This window comes from Wyeomyia smithii, chromosome 2, assembly GCF_029784165.1.
Source record: "Wyeomyia smithii strain HCP4-BCI-WySm-NY-G18 chromosome 2, ASM2978416v1, whole genome shotgun sequence".
Lineage (NCBI taxonomy): Eukaryota > Metazoa > Arthropoda > Insecta > Diptera > Culicidae > Wyeomyia > Wyeomyia smithii.
In genome coordinates, this window is record NC_073695.1 from 246,754,858 (window position 1) to 246,772,578 (window position 17,721).

General features: G+C 36.1%; 1 protein-coding gene across 4 annotated transcripts in view; it reads right to left on the reverse strand.

The window, feature by feature from the left end:
• LOC129722502 (rho guanine nucleotide exchange factor 11) overlaps nt 1–17,721 on the reverse strand; it is a 114,466-nt gene that overhangs the window by 52,514 nt on the left and 44,231 nt on the right. For 3 of the 4 annotated variants that reach the window (XM_055675967.1, XM_055675966.1, XM_055675965.1), the window contains 7 exons: nt 14,127–14,306; nt 10,914–11,885; nt 6,497–7,153; nt 6,144–6,430; nt 5,789–6,087; nt 5,597–5,731; nt 5,474–5,530 (listed from right to left, as the gene is read on the reverse strand). In XM_055675967.1, coding sequence (XP_055531942.1) covers nt 5,474–5,530; nt 5,597–5,731; nt 5,789–6,087; nt 6,144–6,430; nt 6,497–7,153; nt 10,914–11,885; nt 14,127–14,306 — 2,587 coding nt within the window. The remainder of the gene's footprint in view (nt 1–5,473; nt 5,531–5,596; nt 5,732–5,788; nt 6,088–6,143; nt 6,431–6,496; nt 7,154–10,913; nt 11,886–14,126; nt 14,307–17,721) is intronic. The other variant, XM_055675968.1, reaches the window with a different exon arrangement.

Here is a 17,721-nt window from a genome sequence, read left to right on the forward strand (position 1 = left end):
CTTTCTTTTGCAGACTCCTTCTTCATTCGTTGGTTATACAATACATTTTTTTCTTTGAATTTTTTAATTTAAATTTTAAACCGTTTTACAGTTGAATTATATTACATTTTTATTTTAATTTATGTGTCTTCCATAATTTGCGACAGAGAGGTTCGTTTTCATTATCTCATTGTGGGCATTATGGAAATCAAAAAAAAAAAACTGAGGAGAGACGTCCAATTTTATTTTTTATCTAACAACAACTTTTGGTTTTGAAATTTAAATTTTTAACTCTTCAACTAGCTTCTATTTCACGCATATTTATTGCTTATATGTTTAATTTTACGTCGAGGTACAATTACATGTATGTTTGGGTTCCGACTTGGAAAAAGGGTTAGTGTAGAATCGAATAAGTGTAGTGTAAGATTGCAATTGACCTGCACATTGGCAGTTGGCTCAAAAGTCCAATCTAAGAATTTAAAAAACAAAAAATCAAGTTCCGATAGCTCTTGAAATTTTAAGCTTTGAATCAAGATTAAAAATGGACTTCCAACTTTCGAATTTTTATTAGCGATTTTCTATCAGTCTGTATTCATGTTTCGAAAAATTTCTACAGCCTTCAAGCTGTTTCTACTATAGCTTCCAAATGTTGACACCTCGTATTTCAATGCTAACGTCCGCTCTTGAAATCACTTTTGATAATTAGCATTTGAATGTTAAGTTTCGAATTTGGGCTTTGGGCCGATTTCTGACGTTTGAATTTCGTCCTTCAAGTTTTTATTTTTGAATTTTAACTGGTAATTTTTCACACTTAAATCGCGACTTTCCTGTTTCGAATTTCGATGTTCTACTGTTCTAGTGATTTTTATTATATTTCGACTTATTAGGTATTAGGAATAAGGGACCAATTCTGTGGAAAGCAACAATCCAATTCTCAGATTCGAATTTCAAGTTCCGACATTCAATTCTTAATTTTCATATTTTAGTATTGAATTATCGAATTTTCACTCCCGGATGTCAGCTTTCACTTCCTGTTTTTTTAGGTATGATTATAGAGCCTCAACTATTAAAGGTTAATTTTTGTGCAACGAAATTCAAACTTTAAATTTCATCTTTCAGATTATTACTTTTGAATTTCTGGTTTTCAAACTTCATTTTACATCCACATTCGTTTCAAAGGTTTAGATGTTAATTTTTTGAATTTCGTTCTCCCCTTTCAATTTTTTAATTTTGATATTCGTCTCTAGGCTTTTATGTTCTAATTCACAAATTACGATAAAATTCAATTCGACCATTACGATAAATTTCAAATTTCATCACTCAAATGTCAAATTACGGCTATGGACCTTTGAATTGAATATTTTGAAATTTAAGGGTTTCAAGTAAAATTATCTCTCTCTCTCTCTCTCTCTCTCTCTCTCTCTTCGACCCCGGAAAACAGCCTGTAAATTTCAAAATTCAATTTAAACTTTCAAATTCTAATTTCCGACTGATACACATTATCACATTAAATTCATATTTTGTCTTTCGATTTCATGCATCTGCAACTTTTGAATTCGGATGTTAAATTGTAAGTTTTTATGTTTTTTTGTCCTAAAAATATAGGTTTCGATTTGTGAACTTCCACTTTTGAACTTCAATTTCGAGTTTGGGATTTCATCATAACACGATGTTGGAGTATTAAATTAAGTTCAATTGAAGTTTCGATACGAAGTATTTAGTAAAGAGGGTGTTTTATTTGCGAAATTTGATTCACAACAGTTGGTTTTCAAAAACCGAATTTAAACATTACTTTCTTGAATGTTTGTAACTGTGATTTACATATTTATCTAACTTGATTTAATTTTCCATATTTCTCTTTGGCAATCGAATCTAAACCGTTGAACATCAAATTCCGCGTTTTGAATGTTCTTTTTATACTACTAACGTTTAATTTAAAATTACGACCAATGAATTTCCTTTTTTCTAATTTAAAATTGAGACTTTTCAATTTCGTGTTTTTATTACTTTATTGAAAAATGGCTTAACTGGCTAACGAACCGCGCCGTCATCGTCATTCGATATTGGTGTGGAGGAAAAATCGAAAAGGGAATCGTTCACTCACGTCACCGCAAACACGAGCTATCCGAACTTCGCCAGCAGGCGTCGCACTATTCTGCATGACTAAATGATACCGCCTTCATTTCCGTCACCCAAAACCAATCGTGACGTGAGTCTGAGTGAGTATACACTTGATAACATAGCTATAGCAAGCGAAACTCGACGCAACATGACGTAAGCTGTGTACGGTGGTGGGTGGCGACTCTCCTCCATAGAGGAGATGCATTCGCGTGCGGTAATTTTGTCGCTAAAAATCGGACAGCTTGCGAGCGCTGTGCAAGGAAGGAAACATTAAGGGCCACTATTTGTGTCACACATCCTGTCGACAGCGAGTAAACAGTGTACGACAGTTCTGCGAAACCGCGTGGAAAAGAGCACTTGCAAAGGAATTGTGACATATTCTGGGTTACGAAAATATACAACCTTCCCTATAATATCGAATCGCTTCACGGTAGAAAATGTGTTTTCTTTGACATATTGGAATTTCCTCCGCATTTCAGCATCGTGTTTTTATTTTACAATTCTCGGCTGCTAATTGACGATGAATTCACATGACGAACGCATTAAAGCAAAAAAAAATCATCTAATAATTCACCGAAGGTCATGGCTATACCATTGGCAGTGGCTTTTCTCGTGCATTTAAAGGTTGACTACAATGACTGGCCTCCCCAGCTGGTCTCGAGGTACGATGCTGGCCTAACAAGCCAGTCGTCGTAGGTTCGAGTCTTGACTCGGGAGAGACTGTTAGTGTCAGTAGGATCGTAGCGCTAGCCCCGCAATTGTCCTGTACACTTAACAGTTGGCTGCGAAGTCTGTGTATAGTAAACAGAAGGTCAAGTTCCGAATCGGAATGTAGCACCAAGTCTTTGCTTTGCTTTGCTTACAATGACTGGCTGTTTTGTATAAAACTCGACAGAAGAAGTTGCTGCTGATGAGTGTTCAAAAGTGGCACGTTTGTTTGCACGTTGTAAAACGGAACATGTGCTGCTAGTAGACATTTTTACCAGTGGCGTACTCAGAGCCAAAAACCGAATCCGTGCTTCCGTGCTGAATATCTTCGTTTGGACAAATATGTTCAGAATTGCTTATCAGCATGTTTTTTTTTTTTTTTCAAATAGCAAGTCGGTATGTCTCGAGTAATTTTATTTGGAATAATTTTTTTTTGGCATGGTTCCATTGCCCATCAAACATATTTTTTTCCGTCAAATTTTTGAAGTTTGACGGTTTTCGAATTTTCATGAAATCCTTCTTCTCAGATCCAGCCACCTAAAAAACTTTCCATGAATATTTTTTTTTTCTTAGATTTTGGAGCGCATTACAAGCATTCTTTTGAAGAAATGAGACATCGCAACAGGCCCGGATTTAAATCATCACCTTCCAGTTCGTCGGTAATTCATTAAGCCTCTTGGGTGGTTTCACTGGCATCTCGGGTGGAAAGCCATGGCAAGACATTTTTTCGCGAAGCGTGAAGACATTTCATAATTTGCAATATTCCTACCTGCATTGCCCTCCCTTAAAAAATATCTGCCCCGGGCTCTCCAAAATCCAAAACCGTATGTGAATATGCATGTTTTATAGTTTTTATCTTAATTGCACTGTTTTTTTTTCTATATATTTTTTTTTTTTTCAAAGAGTGTCCCACAGCAAATTGTACCCGAAAAAACGCTGTGTAATTTGAGAATTTTCTCTTGAAATACGTACGAAATGCATAAGGCTCCAAACTGCGACGAACGACAATATACGGTACACCCAGATACTGACGAAGCCTCATGAATGATGAGACACTTCCTGCTGCTTCAGGAGCTACTATTTGTCAGCAGCCAGCATAAGCTTGATGTTACCAAGAAGTGAGAAAACAGAAATCTTTAAAGTTTGTCAAAAAATTTATGATTTGGCAAACGATCTACAGAAGAGTCTGCTTTCTCTGTTGAAGCAATACGAGGGCCCTGCGAGTTTCTGGTTTGATTTAGCTTTGCGCTACTATTCAAATTATGTCCTGGAGTGGTATGAAGCCAACGGGGTTACTTTCGTAACCAAGGTCATGAACGCACCGGAGCTAAGACCCATAAAAAGGGGGAATGTCACAAAATATTAAAAAATTGGTCGCAGTGACGAAAATACCCAACACGGAGAAATAAAGACCCATCGAAAAATACTGGGGATAATATGGGAGCATCCCAAGGAGGTCCAATCTGAAGAAGACTAGAAGAAGGAGCGGGTTTCCGTACAGAAGAAATTGCGATTTCAAATATTGTACAGAACCTAATGAGTGGAGTTTAGCGTAAGGTGCGCGAGCGTACGGTTATGGTATTGAAGTTGAATGAAATAAATATGCTTACTAAAGGGTTATATTTTATTGTCCAGAAGCTCAAAAAAGATTGACCGATCTTTTTTGAGCTTCTGGACAATAAAATAAAACCCTTTAGTAAGCATAAGTAATTTTCTACAGCGTTTCTTCCTTACCTTACCAAACAGCGTTTTTCCCGTGATGCAATTTGATGTTGGCCACTTTTTATTGAGAATACGTTCAATTTCTTACAATCTTTTCATTGACGTCGGTTTTGATCAGAAAAAAATCTTATTTTTAAACATGCCCTATTGAAAAATTATACTTGACGAAAAAATGTTTAATATGAAATTAAATCATGGTTAAATGGTATCTTCCTACATATCATTTAAACTTCGCTCCATTTTAAATAGAGATTTCGTCAGGTTTCACACATATCGCAAACTTAAGCGGACATTACACGAAGCAAATATTTGCTATTTTTGGTACGAATTTTATTTGCACCAAATAAAATCCGTACCAAAAATAGCAAATATTTGCTTCGTCTAATACCTGCTTTAGTCTGGTATAAAAAAAAACTAACAAATTTTCCTCCTGAGCACTGGGATGATTTGAGCGCTTCCAGTTGCATTTAAAAGTGGTTATAGTATGGGTTTTATTAAGTCGGATTGATCAGAAATTTCATTTACTATAGGGTATGTGAGCACACTTCTCAATCTAAGTGGTACATATCACAAAATTCAGTGGATAAAGTGTGCTACTTACCATTATTACTGAGTAAAAGAGGGTATTGCTGAGCAACAAGTGAGTTTGAAATGTTGAAAGTAGAAATTTAAATCTCCGGGTATGTGTGGTTCACGTTACTTGGTTTAGCAATATAAATCACGGATTTAAAACAAATGGGAAAAGAGCTATTGGGGGTGCGATTTATTATTGGTCAGGATGACTCCATCACATGTAATTTGGGAAGTTTTACCGTACTTCAGGGGTCTATTGGTCAAACAGTTCTTGAGTATCGCAATGAAAAAATGCGACGAATGCAAAATCAAGAACATTGCAAAATGTACGCCAGATCACAGAAAAAACTACGATTTGAAAACTACTTACCAGCTCCCAGAGTGTCATCGCCGGCACCATCATCATCGTGCCTTTTCATTTTATCGGCTAAAACATAGAAAAATATTACAATAAGTTTGAAATTCATCTTTTCTGAAAGTTATTTTTGGTTACCTTGATGATGGTTTCGGCTAGATATCTTCTCCATCAATTTTGTGATTTTGCTACTGTCATTTTTTAGCAGTGCAGGTCCCGGACAGCATTCATTCAGATCCTTTGCGCATACTCGGTGGATATTTAACTCACAGTCTGCAAAAGAAACAGATACATAACGTGATAGATTCAGAAAATTTTTGCTGTACTTACTCGAACAGTGATATCCTTGCGGGCTCACACCCCAAAGAATGTTTTGACAGTGGTTGCATCGAGTCACCTCGTAGTATGGTTGCAGCCGAAGGTTGTGTCCCAGAATGTCCTGCTTCCGGTTTTTGGCCATCAAACGACTCTTAAAGCTTTTCTCCCGACTCACAAAGTGGTGCACCTTATCGATTGGGCTACCCGGATTGGAACGCGTCACAAAAAACCTTTGCAGAACGGTAGACAGCGCTGAACATAGTGCCAGTTTTTTTGGACATTCCTTCGGCGATTCTTTTTCGATCTCTTCTCTGCAATTAGAAAGAATTATTAATAGTAAGAAAACTAATAGACGTTCGTGTCTTACAAGTACTGCTGTAACTTCGGCAGCAGAGTTTCCTCTACCACTCGCTGCTCTTTGACCTTGTCTCCTTTGGCACTCTGCAGTTGTTGATCGGTAGGACCGTACATAGTACCAAGACCGGCAGTCCGCTTCACCTGGAACTCTTGTAGCTGTATGTTGATGTAGTCACGAGCTTTGTTACGGCTCTTGTAAAACACCCGCCGCAGGATCTCAACTTTGTCGTTCTCCTTCTGCAAAATGTCGTCAATCTCCCGGGCAAGTGACTCATCTACATTTGGCCATAGAAGGGGCTGCGTTTGGAAAATTCATTAGTATTTTAGTAGAATATTAAATCAAGTGAAAAATAGCCAACTTACCGCTCCAGGCACTAGAAAAGTGGAGTGAATTTCATACGCCCATTTGCGCATATCCTTAATGCTGCCTTCCTTGTACAGAGCCGTTATAAGGTAGAACAGCAACGGTGAAGGATCTGAGTTGGAAAGTACGAAGTTTAAAAATACTGCTAAATGAGCCGAATGAGCTGGTTCCAGCAGTTGCGACAACGATCGGAATGGTCCGTGCTCCTCGATGAAGCTCTCCTGATCCGAGATTTCATCGTCCTCCATTGAGATGATTGGTTTCTGAGCAACATTCGCTTGAGCAGCAATTATCGTCGTGGCCGATGGAACCGAGTGCTGCTGTTGCTGCTGCTGCTGATGCAGATGGTTGCTTGCTGCTATTGCCAAATCACCGGCAGTGGTGTGATCGTGGTGCAAGTGTCCGCTACCACCACCAGCACCACTGCCGATTAACGACGAACTGGGATAGGGTGGTGGCGGTGTCCCTGGAGGAGTTATCTCCTGGGAACGCTTATCCCACGAATCGGACGAAGTTTTCTGGTGGCGCGGTACAAGTGCAGCCGAATGATCGCTGTATTCTTTGGGACTGATATTCTCCGGTGATGATACTATTCGGCGGTGCTTTTTGCTCATGGGTTGATTCATGTGTGCCGTCGGTGCCGCTGCATTCAGAGCCTGTGAAAATATGGACAGCTTTGCTTCATAGAGAGTTCATAACAACACTAGTACTGAAGAGAAAATGGATTCCCTCAGTGGTAAAAACACGGGAACTGGGAGAGCAAATACAACTCCAAAATAATCACACTGGTGCTTCACACGAAACATCACGGGACGCACTGTTTTTGAGTTCCTAGATGAAAATGGGACACTACTTAGGCAAGATACGGCAACGACAGTTAGCAGGCAGTTTTATTCATCGCGGTATGGGTTCGAAAACAAACAACAAAACATATCATGCAAAAAATGTCTTACAATTTAACACAGGCAAGCAAAAAACACTCAATCGTGCAGTTAGTTACTTTTCAGTCGCATTAGTATTTTTTTTGTGAGAAAAGCAGAAAAGAACCTGTGGAATGTGTTAAGCTGTGAAGCTATGCTTCTAAGGTTTTTAACCAACAATTTAAATGACTTCATGTTGGTTCACTATTTTTATGTCACCCAATTTGTTTCATCGACGCACAGTTTTTATACTTATAACATTTATTAAATCTTACCTGATATCAAGATATATAACATTGGGGAAACCAGTTTGTATATTCAACTATTATGTTTGAGAAATGAGTGATAAATTATATATACCTTAGATTTATGCATGAGAATTATATTAGCATGAGTGAAAATACACGCTTTGGAAGCTTCTGTAGTTTCGATTGAATCGGGGACGATCGTGTTAGGTCTCTGGTTGTGGGGTAGTATTCAAGAATCGTAAGCAATCCTCAAACAATCAAAAACTCGATACGAAATCAAGCAATTAAATCTGTTCTACTTCAGGGAAAGTAAATATGACGAAACTAGTAACCAAAAAATTCTTTCAACTTTGTCACTGAAAACTGGTGCAGACCAATAGAGTTATTAATAATTATAAAAAAAACAAATCATACTAAAATTTTCAAACCTTATTTTAAAGTTCTAATCATATGTTATTGATTATAAAATGTTTCTATCACTTCCAAGATTTTTACTTGTGTTCCTACACGCTCTCACAAGGCAACCCAAGACAACAAATCTAAATAAGTTTTAGAAAAAAAATCATGTTTTCAACAAAGTTTATCAAATGCTAAAACTTCTAAACGTTCCTCATGGTTGAAACACATATAAAACTTTAAACCTCGTTGCAATAAATCCAACACACTGGATACAGGTTGTGTGGATTGGGGTAAAAAAATCACATAAAAAAATGTTATGAAGAGTACCCTGATCAATATATTCACGTGATTCACGTACCTGTCGAAGTTAACCTTCGAATGCTCGTATCATTTTTTTTTTTATTTTCATAAAACTTTTCTAACTTCCTCAAAACTCAATCAATGAATTTATTTGAAGAAAGCTGCATTTAGGGTGAAATTACGTCAAACTGAACAGCAAACTGAGTTGAAAGCGGTTGAACTGAATGAGAGCCAAAATTATTAGATTTTAATCGTTCCACAGTAACTGTGATTGTTATTTTTCAGTCAAAAAATCATCGTTTGCCATGTAGGTACAATGATTTTTTTTCGTTTGATGTTTCTGTGTTGAACGATGTTTTATGTATTTGTCAGACAGGTAGTTAATCAGAGTTTTCGTTGTTGTCATTGGGATTATCGATGTTGGTAAAAATTCAGAAGTATGACGCCCGTTCATCGACTGATTGAAATGGGTGCAACTGCGTAAGCCATTCCTTACCTTACGAAGTAAGTTTAAGTGAATAATATGGGGAGCGTTACGGATAGCAGACAATATTTAACTTAACATGAAAATTCTCTCGTACAGTAAACTTTGTTTCATTATTATTTTTCTTTTGCGATATTTTATCCTTGCTTGGATTTATACTATATCGAATATATTGTTAATTAATTCAAATTGTTTTATTTCTCCTGTAATAAGCATAGGCCTACGTTCTTTTGTGACGGCCGAACCTAGTAAACTATACATAATTTGATCTTGACTTTATTTTTATCTATTTTAAAGGTGGTTGCATAATTATCGATATGCCCATCAAATGTTTTTTTTTTTAATTTATAACAAAGTTATTATTAATTTTTGCTTGTGCGGTTCTCTAAATTCAGCTCATTTGAAGCCGGTTAGGGTAGTTCAAAGTTCGCATGTTTTGCTTCCGCCTGACAAGAGCATTTGTTTTCATACTATGACTAAAAATACAACTTTTTTGAGTCTGTTTATAACTTGTATTTTGATAAGCTGTTTAAGAATTGTACAAATTCAGTAACAGTGATTTAAGGAAGTTTACAGTGATTTATTACACCAACGTAATGTAAATACAAAAATGTAAGACAGAAAAAAGAAAATAAAAGATTTCCGTGTGTCCGAGTTAGCAAAAAAAAGAAAATGGTACCGTAAGGCGCCCTAATTCTGCGCGGTTCTTAATTCTGCGCACTTCGTTTTAAAATGTTAAAAAAATATCAATTAAAAGCAGATTTTCAAAAATGGAGTTTATAAGTGATTTCTTATATATTAACTGTAAACTTTCTGCTTATGTTTCCTTTCTTACTAAACGGCATCAACATTTTGATACGAAGTGCGCAGAATTAGGAGCCGCGCAGAATTAGGACACCTCACGGTTTCAAGTTTAAGATTAGAAAAGACAACCAAAAATACAACATATGTATTTTTCTTCAGAATTACGAATTCCATTAAGATATAGGCGATCACAAGAAAACTATTGCAGATAATTAATTAATTCAACTCATATTTGAAGTAAATTGAGAACTACCTTAAAATAAAAGAAAAAAATACAAGCAATTTACCTTTTTGTATAATTTTCAATTTCTGTTTCTATGCTAACCTAGTTTCTAATTTAAGTTAAAAAATATATCTAAAAACACATTCTAAAAAAAGGATCGTCTTCGACACTTGCCGAGATTTTTCTTTTCTTCAAAAAAGTGCATTCTTTGGTGCGAGAGTTTTAAATTCTCTGGCGACTAGAATAAAGTTAGAAACCTTTCGGGTTTGCCTGATTGTACAATGATGTATATACGTGTAAACTGAGCTTCGCTCCACCCTTACTATTTCGTGCAATAAGCGCTTTTAACCAAATATTAGTGACAGTAATGGCCCCCAATATTTACGATTTTTTATGTTTTCTCACCAATTTCAACAAAATAAACTAACTGTTTTATCATCGGATATGGTTGTCTTGTCAAAATGAATATTACACTATCTTAATCTACACTACTAAAGGGAAAAAAACTAGAAACCACCACCTGCGAAAAAAAAGTGTTCACAACAAATCCGCATTGGTTAGTGAAGCGATTATTAGTGAAGGGTTTTTGTAAGTAACTCTAAACAAATCACAAATGCACAGGTAGTGACCAGCATCAGGATAAAACGAATAACACTGCAGCAGCACACAGAATCCACCAACTGTTACGGAGCGAAAATTATGTACAAATGAGTTAGGAGCTCTGTGGTAAATTCCGTATTCTGAACAGAGGTGCATTAGACCTAGGTAGATAGAGAGAGGGAATGCTTTTTCATCCTGTAGTAGTGCATGTGTAAAAGGTGTGTATTTTCATCAAATGGGGGATGGTTTTCACCCGCGAATATATAAAATAAAACAGGATGCTAGGCGGGAGCGTGCTCAAAATTTATCAAACACACTCAGAAACGCAGGAAAGTTCGATCGGAATGCTGTGGTGGGCAATAGGGGTAATGTAAAAAAGGGGTATGATAATCAGATCAAGAGGAGTGACACGAATTTAGACGTGTGACTACTACTTACGGCTTGTTGTTGGTGTTGCGCCATCTGGTGGACAATGTTGGGTCGCTGCGAAAGAGGAAACGCCGCCGCGTTCATATTGTCTCGTACAGGCGTACAGGTTGTAATTAGTGGATAGTTCATCAATGTGTTAATACTATTCGGTGGTGGACGCGTTTCCGGACTATTGACCCGGCTGTGGTTGTTACTATTGCTGTTGGTGTTGCTGTTGCAATCTCTGCCGAACGATGCTGCAGCATTGTCATTGTTAAGGATTACGGTTTGATTGACCTCCATCATGCCGGGCTGTCGAGGTGGTAGCGGTGGAGGTTCCGCTTGCAATTCGCCACCTCCACCCCGCTCCGTACCGTGGTGGTACATCGTTTGTTCTGCCTTAATATCTGACAAATTACTGTTTTTCTTCTTTCTAGATTTATTGTTATTTTTACCGTTACTACCAGAATTGATATTATTATTGTTGTTGACGTATTTGTTTGATCCACTGCTAAGCGAAGTGGTTAGTACGGAATGATCCAAATCAGACACCACAATGTTCCGTCGTGTTCCGACGGTGTCTACCGAATCCATGGCGGATTCGGATCGTTTTGGAATGTTTCTTTGCGGTAGCGGTGGTGGAATATCCTGCGAGTGTTGCTGCTGCAGTTTGTGGTTACGATCCGACACATTACTACTACTGTACTTCTTCTTGGTTGGTGATCCGCCAGCGTTTCCACTGCCGGACGATCCCAGCGGCTGTCCGAATGGACCGTGATGGTTCCCAAGATGACCTCCACCGGCCCCGGTCGGACTGAGACACTCTGCGTTCGGGGAACTGATATTGGTGTCTTTGTCCGTGGATTTCTTTTTCGTTCCGAGACTAAGTGAAGATAGTGAGCGGGGAAATCGGGACAGGAATGCTGGGGTAGAGGTGTTCTGCACTTGAGGTTGCGGGAAAAGTGGTGAGGTGGCAGATAAATATGGTGGATATGAAGTATCCTGCAATTAAAAAAGAGACAAACGACATGTGTGTATGGGAGAGGTGTGTTTGATAGTGTAATAATGTTGCGATCGTGAGTGGTATGGAGGAGGGAAACAGAACGACATTCAGAGATGGCTTTTTGGAGGAAAGTAGCAACAGCGTCGAAGGAGATAATGTTACAAGCTGAGCATCGAGCGAACGCATCAGCAAAGTTAACAATAGAGGAGAACCGAAGTTAACAATACAGAGTTGCAATCGATTACACTGGTGCAGTTTAAATTACCTAGTGATTCGGGTAAACCTTTTTTGTGAATAATAGTCATATTATGAAGAGGAAATTTAGTACGTAGTACAAGTAGTAAAAATTTAAAAAGATATTTGTGCTAACTTTTGAACTTAAATTCGGTTATAGATAAATTTCACGCAAATTCAACCAGTCGTTGGCAGCACCCCTGAAACTTTGTATGACATTAATACTTCAAGTAACTTTGCATACTTGAAATCACAAACAAATCTAAACCATTTTTTCACAAGGGCCAAAGATCCAGTGCAAAGTATTTGAAAAATTGTGCAGAAAACTTTTTCTGTCGAGAATAAAAATAAAATTTCATTTCATGCTCTAATATTTTTTCTAGATTCTGTAATTTCTAAGTAAAATCGAAAGGTTAAAAACAATTCAATTATTTGAGTGCAAATTTTGCACTCTATAGTTAAGCATTGCTGCTTGAATTCCCGATTTTATCATATTTTATTTTTTATCAGCTTCACAAAAATTTGAGTGGGTGTTGTCAACTTTATAGACGAGTTTGCGTGAAATCTCTTTACTATTAACAGTCAAGATATTTTTGGCGACAAATGGGGTGAACATCACCATAGTTTAATATAACTTGAGAATCAAAGTAATACTCTCTCCTGGAAAATTCAGCAGATTTTACCTACTAAAATATAAAAATACATCGAAATTTAGGGTACTGAATAATATAGGATAATTAGACCAATAATGTTTTTTTTTTGAACTAGAGTAATAAAATAAATCATTAACAATAACAACGAGCAAACCGTAACTAGCAAAACACACAATATCCTATGAGCAGAAAAAAAATTGCAAATCAAACATACAAACATTCGCTTACTATATAGAACCAACCTATACACACACTTTCTAGATAAAACAAAATTAAAACAAGTAAAGTTTACACACGTTCACCTACACTGAGAGAATGCAAGAATTAAAAAAAAATATTAGAGCCATTCACCTAGCGAAATATAAACATGTTTTTCGTCGAAAAAATAGCGACTGATTGATTGGACTGTTTATCATGCGCGGAAAAAATATGGGATGGCTGAATTGAATTGAATCACGTCTAACTTGATTTTGTATCTTTCCTCTACCCATATTCCTTCATTACGAAAAGCCCCAGATATCCCTCAATATCAAAAGTACAGCGAAAAGTTAGATAGTCATACATGTGGTAAATCGGGTGTGTCTCTTTTAATATTTCTTGATATAATACTACAGAATTACGCGACGCAATCGGACCTAGCATATGACAATGTATACCCGCGGTGGACCATGTATTATGATTATGCGGTTTTGTTTTATGTATTTGCGTATGATTTTGCTGCAGATTAGGTAACATATCACTGGATGAGCTGTTTTAGACGGATTAGGCCGCAAGTTACACGAATGGTTAATCAAGAACAACGACACGAATGACGACGGTCACGGTGACTGTTAGGTTGTGAGTCAGTGTGCAACGGGCGGGGTGAAATGCAAATAATAGCAATGGCCGAGAAATGATGATAAACTGAAAGCTCATAGCTGTGGGAGCACGAGGAGTCGTTTTGCACTGCTCGAATGTAACAAAAAGATGCTATTTTGGTTCCTCTGCGGTGGCGGGCAGGTAGTTCCTGTGAAATTTCACGCGAATCTTGCTTGTTTTGACTCTGCGCTATTACTATGTGGGTTTGCGGGAGCACGCGCGATCATTACAATCCGATAAATATTCTACATTTCACGTTACCCCCCCGACTGTCAGACGAGCAGATCGGAGAAACCGAATAACGAAAAAAACTGCACTTATTTTGACGATGTGAATTGATCGTTTTCGATATACTTATGGCTACACATTCTTTCAAAAAACAAAATTACGAGACGAGAAATAATAAAAAAGGGACAACCAGTCGACTTGCAATGTGGAAAAAATAATCAAAAACAAGACTAAGACTGAGAGCAAATCAATGATGGCGTGCGTTACCTCTCCACACATCTGAGCCAGTTCCTCCTGGAGCTTCTTGATGGTTGCCTCCGCCCTGACACTCTCCGGCGTTCGCTGCTTGTGGCTAGAGTTTAGGTTTTCCAGATTCTTTTTTTCCTGCTCCAACATCAATCGCAGAGTTTTGATTTTATGGAATTCCATCTCCCTTTGCTTGGCGTGCTGAAAAAGAAAAATGACAGTTTACTATACTGGATCAAAAAAAGGATAGGAAAATTCAGGAGGTTAAGTACTTTGGAGTATATATGTTGTATGACAAAATGGAACTAAATTCTAATTGAGACATCAATTAAGTACCGTAAACTGGGGTGACTTTGATCACTTTTTTTAATGTATCTCAAACGTTTTCAGAATATACTGAAAACAATATTCTTTGATATTTTTAAAATAAGTACTGGCATGCATTGAAAAAGATTCAGTCACTACTTCAAAAGTTTAGCAACAATTTTGCTGTTTTTAAATATGCTCTAAAAATTTTACACCAATCATCATTCCAGGGTGACTTTGATCACTTGATTGTTTTGATGAATTTGGAGTAACACTTTGCTACTTTCACTAAATTGACAGGCCTAAAACGACTTAAACGAGTTTATAAATATGGAAAGCAATTTGGAGGCCATTCACATTCTACGTGAACAGTTTATAATGGCGGATGTCCAAGATTCATACAAAATTTTTCCACTGAGTGGGTGGTCTAAAATCATCAAAAACTAGTCCACGAGGAATATGACTTATGAAATTGTCCAAATTTGCATGTTACTTCACGTCTTGGGTTTTTGTTAAGAAGAAATATACAATACGCTGTGGAGAATATTGGGACTCAACATTGCCTTCGAGGAAAAACTCGCAAAAATAACAATAAAATGTATTGTTATAATATTTGTTCATTTTAAGAACTAATCTGGGAACAAAATAAACAAACTTTACGTATTGCAACTTGTTGTTTTGAATTTGCTTGAACCGATTGTTTGTATGCAACAAAAATCGTCGAAAATACACTTTATTTTCAATAAATATTTTAGCATGAAAAACACTCTTTAATTAGCAGAAAATGCTTGAATAGTAGCAATGCGAACATATATCCACACAATCAGTGAAGATTACGACAAATTCCAAGCACTACGAGCGCTTTTTTACCACATTTTCAAAAAAGAGGTACAGTGATCAAAGTCACCCCGGTGATCAAAGTCACCCTAGTTAACGGTAATTAGATAACCTATTCTACCACTACGAGTGCAAATGCAGTGTATTTAAACAACTTTAAAGCATGCGTAGAGTTTGCGTTATAATACAAAGACTGCTTTAAGTTATCTATGCTTAAAAACTCTTTGCCTCACAAAACATCCATTTTAATTGACAAAACCTACATTTTTCTTTCTTTTCTTGAAAGTATATAACTTTACATAGTAATTCTCATCATAATATAAACTTTGTTGTTGTTGAAGTTTTATCATTTATGTTTTGATTTCAGTTGCTTAAACATTCTAAAGGATAAACAGGTTTTAGGATCAATTTAAAAAGTTTCAACGCAAAATATTGATATCGCATCAACTTTTTTTTCAAAAATATATCAACAACTTTTGTTATAATTTCTGTAATATTTTTTTTAATTTTGAATTGTTCAAATTGTTGCCTTTAAGGTATATTTCTTTTTTCTTTCGTTAGCAGAAGTCTTTGGAGCACTTTCAACTAAGCTCAATTTGGAATAAGTTTTGTCTTTAGTTTCATCCATCTATCAATTTGCCCTTTTCTTTCAGAACGGTTTGGCTAAATTTAAATCATCGTATTTTTACCTTTTCCTCTCTATAGAATTAACTTATTAATTTTAGCCAAATTCAAGATCATTTGCTTAGTTTTTTTTTTGCATTTCAGGATCGTTCCTTAGCATTTTAAGTTAGTTAGAAATGCCTAATTTGCTTCATCCGTTAAACCATTTTGAACTAAATTCAGTAATCATTTTTTCTATTTGAAAGAAGTGTTATCAGATGTTTCAAGCTACATTTACTAGAGTTTTTATGCATTTAAAATTAAATTTGATATCGTTTTTCCTTGAGTTTGGTATTTTTTCTGGTTAATAGTTGCTCTTTCAAGTTATTAGATACTAACTTTAGATCAAATTTTCAGCTATTTTTCTTGTTTTAGAGGCGTTTTCCTGCTCATTCGAACAATTTTCCATTCAATTTGGAATTTATTTATTTTGGGGCCTCTTCGCTGTTTTATGTTTTTAGACATTTCGGCTTTATTTTGATCATGTAAATTTCTGACCGTTCTGGTTTCTAAAAGTTGGAGATATGTTCAAGATGATTTTATTTTCATGCTTTTTTGGGCCGCGTTTGGAGCCGTATTTTTTTGGTTTGTTCCTTTACGTGCGATAATGTGTATGAAAGTTTTGGAAATGACAATCGACTTCCATTTGTTAATTACAGTGTAAACGTATTCTTCATTATTATTCTCGTTTCAGGACTCAACTGTTTTTAAAAGTAATTTTCTTTTATTAGACTACTTAAGAAAAGGTTGAAAAAATTATAATTGCTTCCATTTTCAATTTGCGTTTGCGTTTTTAGAATTTTTGTTTTGTTTTCCTTAACGTGTTTTTAGGCACTTGAAGTTATATTTGGGATTATTTTATTCTCGACTGTTTTTTGATATCAGAAATGTTTTTCCAGTGTAAACTTTTGTATGCTTTCTTACTAGTTTTCAGAAACGTTACAGAGTATTTCTCGGTTCTCTTAGGCTGAATTTTGATGGATTTCTTTTCAATGGTCTAGGTGGTTATGAGCTGATTTCTAAATTATTTTTGTTATTCTTTTGCTAACTTTTTTTTTGTTTAATCACTAAATATGGCTGATACAAATTTCGAATAGTTTTTATGTCCACGGTTATCAAAGTTAGCTAAGGGAAGGGCGAAAAATAAATAACACTGAGAAGAAAAATTAAGAAATAACTTTCATAAAAAATTGTGTGCAACTTACGACGTTTGTAACTTGCATGCAGAAGTGTGTTGAAAAATACCACATTATTATCATTATTAATCAGTTGGCTTGGCTTTCGGTGACACTTTCACTGTCACTGGACTTGTTTGTTGCTAAATTAAGCATTAACGCTGTCGAAAAGTCAATAATATTACCGAAACGACCTAAACTTTTTTTTCTTCCTCTTCCAATTTTCAACATTTTTGAAGGGGGGGTGACATAAAATGAAAATGAAATTTGTATCGGCCTAAAACCACACAAATAAAAATTTTTTTGACTTTTCGTTGTAAAAAAATGTCCACGTGGACAAAGAGGTGGGGTCGCTAAATATCCGCGCTTGTCCACGGGTGTCTAAAATGACGACCATAACCTCTTTTGATTCTTTTTGTCGTTTACTTTTTTTTACTCTTTTTAGATAAAACTAAAATAATTTCCAATAGTTTGAATTTAAATCTTTCTGTACATGATACGCGAGCGCTTTTAAAAGCGCTGATACATATTAAGATATTAGGATTGAGTATTAGTTTGAACCCTAATAGCCAGTGGAACTCCGGGTGCTAAACGATTCAACAGAGTAATGATAAACAATACCATGACATCATTAC